The 11,903-nt window shown below is 49.4% G+C and overlaps 1 protein-coding gene across 2 annotated transcripts in view; it reads left to right on the top strand.

Moving 5' to 3' along the window:
* The window catches only part of MYO1F (myosin IF), a 36,774-nt gene extending 25,104 nt beyond the window's left edge, over positions 1-11,670 (top strand). For both annotated transcript variants that reach the window (XM_055429972.2, XM_088838948.1), the window contains exons 19-28: positions 40-184; positions 7,194-7,308; positions 7,404-7,573; positions 8,209-8,354; positions 8,683-8,829; positions 9,016-9,164; positions 9,556-9,639; positions 10,237-10,432; positions 10,513-10,682; positions 11,225-11,670. In XM_055429972.2, the coding sequence (XP_055285947.2) occupies positions 40-184; positions 7,194-7,308; positions 7,404-7,573; positions 8,209-8,354; positions 8,683-8,829; positions 9,016-9,164; positions 9,556-9,639; positions 10,237-10,432; positions 10,513-10,682; positions 11,225-11,301 (1,399 nt within the window). In that variant the 3' untranslated portion in view covers positions 11,302-11,670. The remainder of the gene's footprint in view (positions 1-39; positions 185-7,193; positions 7,309-7,403; positions 7,574-8,208; positions 8,355-8,682; positions 8,830-9,015; positions 9,165-9,555; positions 9,640-10,236; positions 10,433-10,512; positions 10,683-11,224) is intronic.
* Positions 11,671-11,903: the final 233 nt, after the last annotated feature.

Here is an 11,903-nt window from a genome sequence, read left to right on the forward strand (position 1 = left end):
CCCGCCAGCCTCTCAGACCCTCCCCCGCCCTGGCCGCAGGTACGCCATTCTGACCCCAGAGACGTGGCCGTATTGGCGCGGGGACGAGCGTCAGGGGGTCCAGCACTTGCTGCGGGCAGTCAACATGGATCCGGACCAGTACCAGATGGGGAGCACCAAGGTCTTCGTTAAGAACCCCGAGTCCGTAAGTGTGTGGGAGAGACAAGCAGACACCAGCATCACTTGCATGGTCCTGTTCTTCAGGCGCTTGGGTGGCCGTGGGCACGTTTCCTCCCCGCCACCCTCAAGCCTCGGTCTCTCCATTTGGAAATTGGGGAGAGTCCTAGTCACCCTGCAGGATCAACGTAAGAACTGGACAAGATGGGGAGTCCGAGACACAGTGCTCAAGAAAACTAAATTAGTGGGGCTTCCCCGTGGTTCAGTGGTTAAGACGCTGAGCTTCCAATGCAGGGGGTGCAGGTTTGATCCCGAGTGGAGGAACTAGGATCCTTCATGCCATTGGGCATGGCAAAAAAAAAAAAAAAAAAATTAGCTAGAGGGTCCTTGGGGCCAGGAAGCTGCTAGAGAACACACAGCCACCCGCGGTGATCGCCCCTTGGGAAGGACCAGAATGTCTTTTTGTCCCTTCCTCTGCTCTTTCCTCCCTCTCCTATCATCGTCATCCCTTCTTTGCCTTCCTTCCTCTCGTCCCGTTTTGTCTCTTTTCTTATTTCATTCCTTCATTCATGAGTACCTGGACCAGAGATTCAGGTCAAGTGGCAATTTTCTTAGTTTATTTTTATGTATTCTTTGCCTACGCCACACAGCATGCAGAATCTTAGTGCCCTGATCAGGGAGCGAACCCATGCACCCTGCAATGGAAGTGCAGATTCTTAACCACTGGCCTGCCAGGTAGGTCCCAAAGTGGCAGTTTTCTTGTTATAAGACAAACTTCATTTCACATCCTCCAATATAGCAATAATCCTTCTAGCATACTGTCATCAGTTTCTAGCCTTTTATCAAAAGGCTGGAAGCACCCCAAACTTTATGCTGCCTTTATTTTCAGGAGCAAAAGCAGCAATGACAATAAGTTCTAGGGATCTAACGTACAGGGCAGTGTGGTGATTAAGGCTGGCTGCTGCTGCTGCTGCTAAGTCACTTCAGTCGTGTCCGACTCTGTGTGACCCCATAGACAGAAGCCCACTGGGCTCCCCCTTCCCTGGGATTCTCCAGGCAAGAACACTGGAGTGGGTTGCCATGTACTGTATTATATACTGGGGGCTTCCCAGGTGGCTCAGACGGTAAAGAATCTGCCTGCAATGTGAGACCTGGGTTCGATCCCTGGGTCGGGAAGATCCCCTGGAAGAGGTCATAGCAACCCACTCCAGTATTCTTGCCTGGAGAATCCCCAGGGACAGAGGAGCCTGGCGGGCTACAGTCCACCTCATCGCAAAGAGTCGGACATGACTGAGTGACTGAGCACAGCACATTAAATACTGGAAATTTGCTTAGGGAGGAGATCTTCAATGTTCTTGCCACAAGAAAGACATGGTAATTATGTGACAGGACAGAAGGGTTAGCTAACCTATAGTGGTAATCCTTTTGCAACATAATATGTGTATCAGATCAACATATATCTGTACACTTTAAACTTACACAGTGCTGTATGTCAGTTATAGCTCAAAAAAGCTGGAAGGGGGCAAGTTTTTAAAAAAGCAGCAGTGACAAGAATAACAGAAAGCAAGGTGAAGAAGGCCCTAAGGGCCTGTCTGGCCACCTGCTTTGGTGTGAGGTCTGGAAAGTACACAGAGAGATGACCATCTCAGTGAACTGCGCTGGTTCACCAGACTTCCAAAGGAATCTTAGGTTCCAGAGAAGCTGGAGCACGGGGGCAAGGTGTGCTGGGGGTGTGGGCCAGGCCCAGCTGGATGCCCATCACCTGCATAATCATGTCACCTGCTCCATAGCCTCTCAAGGACTTTATGAATACAACCAGGGGACTGTCTGCATGATTCCCTTGATGTTACTGTAACTTACAAGTAACTGTTCTCTCAGCAAAGCAAAAACATAACACAGTGGGGTGGAGGCTCTAGAGATTCCATAGCTACAAAAAGAGTCTCTTTCTTGGAAGGTCCAGATTCTTCATCCCCCAGATATATTGGCATCTACCTCTAGAGCTTTTCACTATGGATGTACTTTGCTCCAAAGAATAAAAACAGTGTAGAATCACATTCAAAATAGATATTGTTAGTGACAGAAACTTGGGCTGCTCTGGTGGCTCAGATGGTAAGGAATCTGCCTGCAAAGCAGTGAGACCTGGCTTTGATCCCTGGGCTGAAGGGAATGGCTACCCACTCCAGTAAACAGTACAAACCAAAACTGTCTGAGGCTAAACTGCACGTGAAAGAATTTAAGTGTTAACACATAAGAAAAAGAAGAGAGAGGGAGGAGTAGAAAAAAAGAGGAAAATGGGAGGGTGAAAGAGAGAAAGAGAATCCATTTTGCTGGTTATGGGCAAATTGGAATATATGACTTTGAAAGGAAAAGATAAAAATTGTCACACGCACACAAAAAGACAAAAGAATGCTCAGTTCAGTTGCATCCGATTCTTTGTGACCCCATGAACTGCAGCACACCAGGCCTCCTTGTCCATCACCAACTCCCAGAATTTGCTCAAACTCATATCCATAGAATCAGTGATGCCATCCAACTATCTCATCCTCTGTCATCCCCTTCTCCTCCTGCCTTCAATCTTTCCCAGCATCAGGGTCTTTTCCAATGAGTCAGGTCTTCCCATCAGGTGGCCAAAGTATTGGAGTTTCAGCTTCAATATCAGTCCTTCCAATGAACACCCAGGACTGATTTCCTTTAGGATTGACTGGTTGGATCTCCTTGCTGTCCAAGAGACTCTCAAGAGTCTTCTCCAACACCACAGTTCAAAAGCATCAATTCTTCAGTGCTCAGCCTTCTTTATGGTCCAACTCTCACATCCGTTCATGACTACTGGAAGAACAATAGCCTTAACTATGTGGACCTTTGTGGCAAAGTAATGTCTCTGATTTTTAATATGCTGTCTAGGTTTGTCATAGCTTTTCTTCCAAGGAGCAAGTGTCTCTTAACTTCATGGCTGCAGTATGAAAAGAATGCTAGCACTGGCTAAGACAATAGAAGGTAAAATCAAATTTTGACCAAAATAGTACTCTGGACATTTTGAGGAGGGAAAGGTGAACTAGCTGGAAATAATGAAGCTCATAAATGTAAAAGCTTGGTGGGGAAGTTTTTTAAATTTATTTAATTTTTGGCCCCACGCTGCAGCATGTCGATTCCTAGTTCCCCAACCAGGGATCAAACCCACACCCCCTGCATTGGCAGGTAGAATCTTAACCACTGGACCACTGGGGAGGTCCCTGGTGGGAAAGTCTCGTAAGAAAAAAAACAGAGACTAAAAATTTGCACAGGAAAAAAACAAAAAAAACTAATCCTCATGAAAATAATTTCAGTAAAATGGAAACAGTTTAACTGTGTTTTCTCAAAAATTGATCAAAGAATTAAGTTAATTAATGGAGTTGGAGGTTTTCTCAACTACAGATGCACTTATTTAGAGTTGGGTCTTGTTTCTTGTAATCAAGAATTCAAAATGCCTCAAATGTTTTATATACCTATTGGTGACCCATTATCCTAAGCTTCCCAGGGCTGCTGTAAGAGAGTACCACAAACTCGCTGGCTTAACCTAGTAAAACTTTATTTTCTCACGTTTCTGGAGGCTTGTGCTTATGCTCAGTCATGTCCAACTCTTTGCAACCCCGTGGACTGTAGCCCACCAGGCTCCTCTGTCCATCAGATTCTCCAGGCAAGAATACCAGAGTGGGTTGCCATTTCCTCCTCCAGGGGATCTTCCAAACCCAGAAATCAAAGCCGAGTCTCCCGCATTGCAGGCAGATTCTTTACCTTTGAGCCACCTGGGAAGCCCATTTCTGTAAGCTAGAAATCCAAAATCAAGGGCTATGAGCCCTCTGAAAGTGCCAGGGAAGAATCTTTGCTTCTCCCTAAATTCTGATGGTTGTCAGCAATCCTTGCCATTCCTTGGTATACAGATATATCATACCTATATTGTTGGTGTAGTCTCTGCCTCTGGCATCACATGGCCTTCTTCTCTGTTTATCTGGGTCCAAATTTCCCTCTTTTTTATTTTTTGACACACCATGGAGCATGTGGGATCATAGTTCCCTGGCCAGGGATCAAACCCACACCCCTTGCATTGGAAGCATGGATTCTTAACCACTGGACCACCAGGGAAGTCCCTTCTTCTTATAAGAACACCAGTTAGATTGGATTTTAGATTCACCCTACTCCAGTCTGCTGCTGCTAAGTCCAACCTCATGCTAACTTGATTACCTCTGCAAAGACCCTCTTTCCACATAAAGTCACATTTGCAAGTTCCCACCAAGTGCACATAAGTTTGGGGAGAACTCTATTCAATGCACTACACCAGGTCAAGCTCAGATCTGGGGTGTGTGTGTCATCCACCTTGAGCATACACACCCCTGCCCTTAGCAGCATGAAAAGAGATGCCTTTAATACTGTGGAGAAAGATTTATTTCCCAAGCTGAAACCAAACTCTCTTCCCTGGGCAGAAATAACAAGGTTGGAAGACACTTGTCCTGGTTGACTGGTCTGCCCCTAGTCCTGCATGGCTGGTCTCCCTTTACTCAGACCTGCCATTCCCTCAGCAAACTACAGAGTGCATGTACATGCCCTCCAGACACCCTGTACAGGCATTACTTCACAAGATTTCCACACAGACTCCTGGATCCACAGAGTACTGGTCTGAGAAACAAAAGAATATGTAAATACCACTCATTGGAAAAGGCCCTGATGCTGGAAAAGATTGAGGGCAGGAGGAAGAGGGGACGACAGAGGATGAGATGCTTAGATAGGCATGAATTTGAGCACTCTCTGGGAGACATTGGAGGACAGAGGAGCCTGGTGTGCTGCAGTCCATGGGGTCCCAAAGCATCAGACAGGACTTAGTGACTGAACAACAAAATACCCCTCAATCGCCTGCAACCTGTCAGCCTGAGATGATGTTTTTTTCTCTCTGGTGAGAAAGAAGACCCACTTTTTATGATCAGTTATAAACACTGTTGACTTAATAGTCACAACCGAAAAGTTGAGAGTTATGTTTTATTCGGTGGGAATTTTTAGAACTTAAGTCCGGGAGACAGAATCTCAAGTAACCCTGAGAGAACTGCTCCAAGGAGTTAGGGGCAGGAGTCAGGTTACATAGAAGTTTGCAACAAAGGGCAGGTAGTCTGAACGTCAAAAGTATTTTGTGAATTAAAGAAAACCAGACACCCCAAGTGAAGGAATTTAGCGCTTTTCTATGTATGGGAAGATGCCAGAGTCTGGGCTCACTGAAATCACTCCTTTCATATGCATCTCAAGCTATCTGGGGCCAGTACCCAGTGTTTTCATATCCAGAGTCCCTCAGTGCTCAATGCAGGGAATGGCTACAGCCTGGTGACTCTCAGGTCACACAGGTATTCTCCTTCCTGAGTGCCGTTAGGCCTCAGGTATTCACATTTGGACGGCCAGAATCACTGATGACTGAAATCCTTGTTTACTGACATGGCAGGAAATACTCCATTTCTCAACACTCACAGATCTACAAGCCTTCCACGATATTATATATTTTTAAAGTGAGCTTGAACCAAGTACCGGCAGAATTCTTTAATTCCTGCCAGGGAAGTCTGGGGTTTCTAGGAGACTTTAGTCATCATTGTCATCAAAATGGCAGTCAGGCTTTCAGCCGTGATGTGATGTTTGTGTATTTGAGAAAACCCTCTGGCTGAAGTGCTAATTATTTTTTTCTAAATAAAGCCCAACTTTATTTTCAATTATTTTCCCATCGTCACTGATTGACCATGCTGTCCTTTTTGTCACTAAATTTCCATTTGAACTACAGTGTTTCCCAGCCATCTGTCGAGGTCCAAGTTTGTTCTATTCTTTGATCAACACTCCATTGTTTTTATTACTGTTATTGCTGTTCATTATCTTACTCTTTGTGACGACAGCATGCCAGGCTCCCCTGTCCTCCACTATCTGCCAGTTTGCTCAAATTCATGTGCGTTGAGGCAGTGATGCTATCTAACCATCTCATCCTCTACTGCCACCTTCTCCTTTTGCCTTCAATCTTGCCCAGCATCAGGGTCTTTTCCAATGACACTTTGCAGCAGGTGGCCAGAGTATTGGAGGTTCAGCTTCAGCATCAGTCCTTCCAATGAATATTCAGGGTTCATTTCCTTTAGGATTGACTGGCTTGATCTCTCTGCTGTCCAAGGGATCCTCAAGAATCTTCTCCAGCACAATTTGAAAGCATCAATTCTCCACTGCTTACCCTTCTTTATGGTCCAGCTCTCACATCCATACATGACTATGGGAAAAACCATAGCTGTGACTATATGGGCCTTTGTCGGAAAAGTGATGTCTCTGCTTTATAATATGCTGTCTAGATTTGTCATAGTTTTCCTTCAAGGAGCAAGCATCTTTTATTCCTGTAGATTTATAATATTTTATCCCATAGGTTCCTTTCCTGATATAGTCACTGGTTATTATTCCAGGTGACTTGCTCTAATAATTTATTCTCTATATCCCCTCTGGGTGGAGACTCTTAAAATTCAAATTTTCTCTGCTTTTCTATCAAAGCTTCCTTTCAGGGGCTCCCATGGATGGGTGGGCAGGTTGTATACTGTACAACCACATGGTCACTATCACATCAACAGGCCTGTCTGTCCAATTTTCATATTTACAGTACTTTTATTGGTTTTCCAAGATGCACATTGGTTAATGTCTAACATCTCTGAAATGGATATGGACCTCCCACAGATGGTAGGCCATAGCTTAATAAGGGTGAAAAGTCATGATGTTATAATATTTCTGGCAAGACCACATAGGTGGTAAGTAGCAGAGCAGGGATTTAAACCCAGCAAGACAAATCTACAGTTGTAATTTAATGCAGAAGTTATGCTACATATTGAGAGGGATTCCTGGGTCTGGTCATTTGAAAGAAGACAACATTTTTTGTCCATAATGTAAAAGCACGTGTGCAGGTGTCTGTCAGCAAAAGCACATGGGTGGGGTGGAAACTCAGAGGAAACTGGAAACTGTGCCCCCCGGGGAAATGCCAGGACCCACCAGCCCTCCTTCTTGTCCAGCTCTTCCTTCTAGAGGAGATGCGAGAGCGCAAGTTCGATGGCTTTGCCCGCACCATCCAGAAGGCCTGGCGGCGCCATGTGGCAGTCCGGAAGTATGAGGAGATGCGGGAGGAAGGTGAGAGGCTGCAGGTGGGAAGCTGGGGCTGAGGACGGATTGGCTTGGGGGAGCCAAACCATGACCTCTGTCCCCCCGACCCTGTGCCCCCACAGCTTCCAACATCCTGCTGAACAAGAAGGAGCGGAGACGCAACAGCATCAATAGGAACTTTGTTGGGGACTACCTGGGGCTGGAGGAGCGGCCAGAGCTGCGTCAGTTCCTAGGAAAGAGAGAGCGTGTGGACTTTGCTGACTCAGTCAACAAGTATGACCGACGCTTCAAGGTGAGGCAGTAGCAGGCGGGGATATCCAGGACCCTGCCAATGCCCCCCAGAGGCACTCGTGCACCTTGCCCAAACACACCTGCCCAAGGATACAGGCTCAACTAACGTAGAGACGGCTGTCCCTCAGATATACCACTGTATATAGCCCAGACACACTTGTCCATCAGATGTATCCTCACCGGGTCAGACACATCTGTCCAGAACTGCAAGCTCACCTTGTTCAGAAGCTCTGACCACAGGACGACCTTCACTTATCCAAGACACACCTATCCATTAAGTATCCTCTCACACAGTCTAGACAGGCCTCTCAATTAAACACACCTTCACCTAGCACAGATATACCTGTGTATAGGTAAACTCTCATCAGGCCTGGACATCCATATCCAGCAAACATACCTTCACCTATCCTGTACCTGTTCATTGCCCACACACTCTTTCTAGCCAGCATAACCTTATTTAACCTGTTTCTTAAAAAAAGTAGCCACTCATATAACTTCATGCAGAGGGACCCTCCCCTGACCTGTCCTTCACCTGACCTGCTGGCACTACCCCTCTGCCTGGGCTGATGCCTTGAGGCCAGGCTGCCCATGCCCAGAGCTCCTGGCACCAGCCGCTCTGGTCTTGCATCCTCATAGCCCATCAAGAGGGACTTGATCCTGACACCCAAGTGTGTGTATGTGATCGGGAGGGAGAAGGTGAAGAAGGGGCCTGAGAAGGGCCAGGTGCGTGAAGTCCTGAAGAAGAAGCTGGAGATCCAGGCGCTCCGGGGAGTTTCTCTCAGGTGAGGCCCCCCACTAGCACCCTTCATCATCAGCTGCCCTCCTGTCACCCCATCTGTTGCCCAGAACATGTTACCTTCTATACCTGCAACTTTCTCTTGGTCCTGTCACCTTCACTTGCCCTCGCATTCACGGTCATTTGCCAACAGCACCTGTCCCCTCCCCTGACTCTTCTCTATTACCACCTTTTCCAGCTCCTTGCCACCTCTCCCGTTTGCCCCCACCTGTGTCACCCCTCATTTGCCCCTCCCCTGTTGCATCTCAAATATCAGCCCTTCTGCCAGCCTCACCTGTCACTCTCACCTGCTTTGCCTCCCGCCCCTCCCCCAGCACACGGCAGGATGACTTCTTCATCCTCCAAGAAGACGCGGCCGACAGTTTCTTGGAGAGCATCTTCAAGACTGAGTTCGTCAGCCTCCTGTGCAAGCGCTTCGAGGAGGCGGTGCGGAGGCCCCTGGCCCTCACCTTCAGCGACACGTACGACCGCCACCGCCCGCACCATCCTCGGGCTGGGCTTGGCACAGCGCTCCCTCCCCGGCCTCAGGACCGAAATGCGCCCTTGCCTTGACCCCTCCCATCTCAGCCCGGGCTGCGAGGATGGGATGAGGTGGTGACCCCTGCTTGGCGGGTGGGGACAACCACAGCTTCCTCCTCTCCTCACAGACTACAGTTCCGGGTGAAGAAGGAGGGCTGGGGCGGAGGTGGCACCCGAAGCGTCACTTTCTCGCGTGGTTCCGGCGACGTGGCGGTGCTCAAGGCTAGCGGCAAAGCCCTCACAGTGAGCGTGGGTGACGGACTGCCCAAAAGCTCCAGTGAGTCTGCGCAGAACCAGGAGATTGGAGAACAAGAGGCTGGCCCTGTAGGGGGTGGGATCAGAGACAGGGACCAATCAAGACCGTGGGGCGGAGCCAGTGAGGGAGGTCAACAGTGGGTAATAGACGAGGCCACGCGTGTGTCAGTTGCAGAATGGGAAGATATCTTTGGAGAGGGAGGGCCCAAAAACCAATGAGGGGTGGGTCCTGGAGAGGCGGGGCCAATTATTGGGTGGAACCAATCAGTGTTCCCGTAACTAAGGGGCTCTGTCCTGATGAGAGCCAGTGAGTTAGGGGGCAGGGCCCGGAGTAAACCGGACTCGGGGGTGGGGCCAATAATCTAGTGTGGCCACCACTCAAATCCCTATATCTTTTCCCCTTTCTCTTTCAGAACCTACACGGAAGGGGATGGCCCAGGGAAAATCTAGAAGGCCGGGCCACACCCCTACCCGGGCAGCTCCCGGGCCCCCCAGAGGTGAAGAGACACCTGCCACTAAATGTCTTCCTTGCCTCTTGTGGGCTCCAAGGCCTAAGACAGACCTCCTGTCAACTGGATCTTACAAACAGTGGACCCACTCTCTTCTTTTTTGTCCAGAACTCTCTCTAGCTCCCCATCTCCCATAGAATAAAGGCTAAGCTTAGTTTGGTATTCAAAAACCCTTCAGATTCTGACCCCAGCTAACCACTGACCTATTCTCTTCTCCCGTCTTAAACTCCTGTCATGCAAGCTACATCTTATTTTGCCAATTTACCAAATTTTGTCTTCCCTCCAGGCCTTTGCTTGAGCTGTTTGCTCTGCCTGTCTCCCAACTCCTATTCCATATGAACTCCTGTTCATCCTCTAAGACCCATCCACAAAAGCCCTCCTACAAAAGTAGGTGGGGGAAAATCTTACCCCTGGCAGAGTCTCAATCTATGCTTTCCTAACCCCAGGGTCTCTTTCTCCAGGCCAGTCCTTTTCATACAGGGTTGAGAGTAGCTGCCTCTTCCCTCAGGGAACTTGGAGCTAAGTCCTCCTCAAATGCTGCTAGCATCACCCTGACAAATGTTCCCATCCTTACTCTTGCTGCAGGCCTGGACCGCAATGGGGTGCCTCCCTCTGCCAGAAGGAGCCCCCTGCCCATGGAGATCACATCTGGAGGGGGCTCCCAGCGGCCACCGCGGGGCCCTCCGTCCTCAGCCTTGGGGGCCAGCAGACGCCCACGGGCACGGCCCCCCTCGGAACACAACACAGAATTCCTCAATGTGCCTGATCAGGGCGTGGCTGGGTAGGTGGTGTGGGAGGGCAGCCCCAGGAATGGGATGGGGAGTGTCTGCAGCTGTGACGAGTGCCCTCATGTGCCCACAGCATGCAGAGGAAGCGCAGCGTGGGACAGCGACCTGTGCCTGGTGTAGGCCGACCTAAGCCCCAGCCACGGACGCATGGCCCCAGGTGCCGGGCACTGTACCAGTATGTCGGCCAAGATGTGGATGAGCTGAGCTTCAATGTGAATGAGGTCATCGAGATCCTTATGGAAGGTGTGTGTGCCAGGGCAGAAACAGAAGGACCCCTCCAAGGTCTGGAGGTTACTTCCTAAGCAACCCTGGAAGCCTGGCCTCACTGCATCACACCCAATACCCCTGCCTCATTTTTCCAACCTGTCAAGCATTAGGGCCAATAGCAGACCTACCTTGTGAGTTGGAAATGGGCCTTGTCTGGATGGCCCAGGCCACCTCCTACTTTGCCCCTGGGTTGCACCTAGAGGAGCTTCAACAGCACCCTCTGCAGGTGGGTGGGGGAACATCTTAGGAGTTATTCCTGGGTCCCCCGTGGGGATCATGGGGAGGGACCTATATAAGAAGGATGAGGGAATAGCACTAGTGGATGGTCTAGAAAATGAAAGTGTGAGCCAGCGACAAGGCAAATGCACGTGCAGCTCCATCCCTTCTTTCTGTCTTAGAGAAGACAGTCTCTGCCCTATGCCGGGCCAGTGAAGACAAGACAGACAGACACAGAGCCAGCATGAAGGCTTTCTCTAGGGCGAGCTGGGCATGGGATCATATCTTTTCCTCTCCCACAGATTCATCAGGCTGGTGGAAAGGCCGGCTGCATGGCCAGGAGGGCCTCTTCCCCGGAAACTATGTGGAGAAGATCTGAGTGGGGCAGGGGCCTGGGACCCTGCCCTCCCATCGGCCCGCCTGGATCCTGCAACATGGGTCTCATTTCCCTTGGCTGCATTGGCCAGAAGGTCCAGTTCTGTGACCTCCAGCCCAGCCTAACCCAGGTCCTGGGTCTAGGGGTCACCACTGGAGCCCCTGTCCCCCGCCCTGGACCCTGGCCTCCTGCAAGTCATACCTGTTTCCTCCTGTGTCAAATAGGGCTAACAGGACCTACCTCACAGCTGCCTTGTGAGTAGGATATGAGCTGTGTCCCAGGGGCAAAGAGCCAAGCACATTTGGGGGGACCTTGACAAGCTTGACTTCCCTCCTCTCGTAAACAAGGCAATAAATGTTTGCTGAATGAAAATATGAATTAACTTACTGAGCACCAACAAGGACTGCCTTCTCATAACCCTATGAGGTAGGATCAGCAAACAACCCCGTCTTACAGATGGAAAAATAGAGGCTCAGGGAAGTTTAGTCACTCACCCAAGATTCCAAAGAGCCAAGTCTTGAACTCGGATACACTCCCATCCCTCACAAAGCTTGAGTTTGTCTCACTTGCTGGCTTCCAAAAGCTACATGCCAGCTCTCCTGCAG

The sequence above is a fragment of the Moschus berezovskii genome, chromosome 8 (genome assembly GCF_049115385.1).
Source record: "Moschus berezovskii isolate FMDL1 chromosome 8, NW_MosBer_1.0, whole genome shotgun sequence".
Taxonomy (NCBI): domain Eukaryota; kingdom Metazoa; phylum Chordata; class Mammalia; order Artiodactyla; family Moschidae; genus Moschus; species Moschus berezovskii.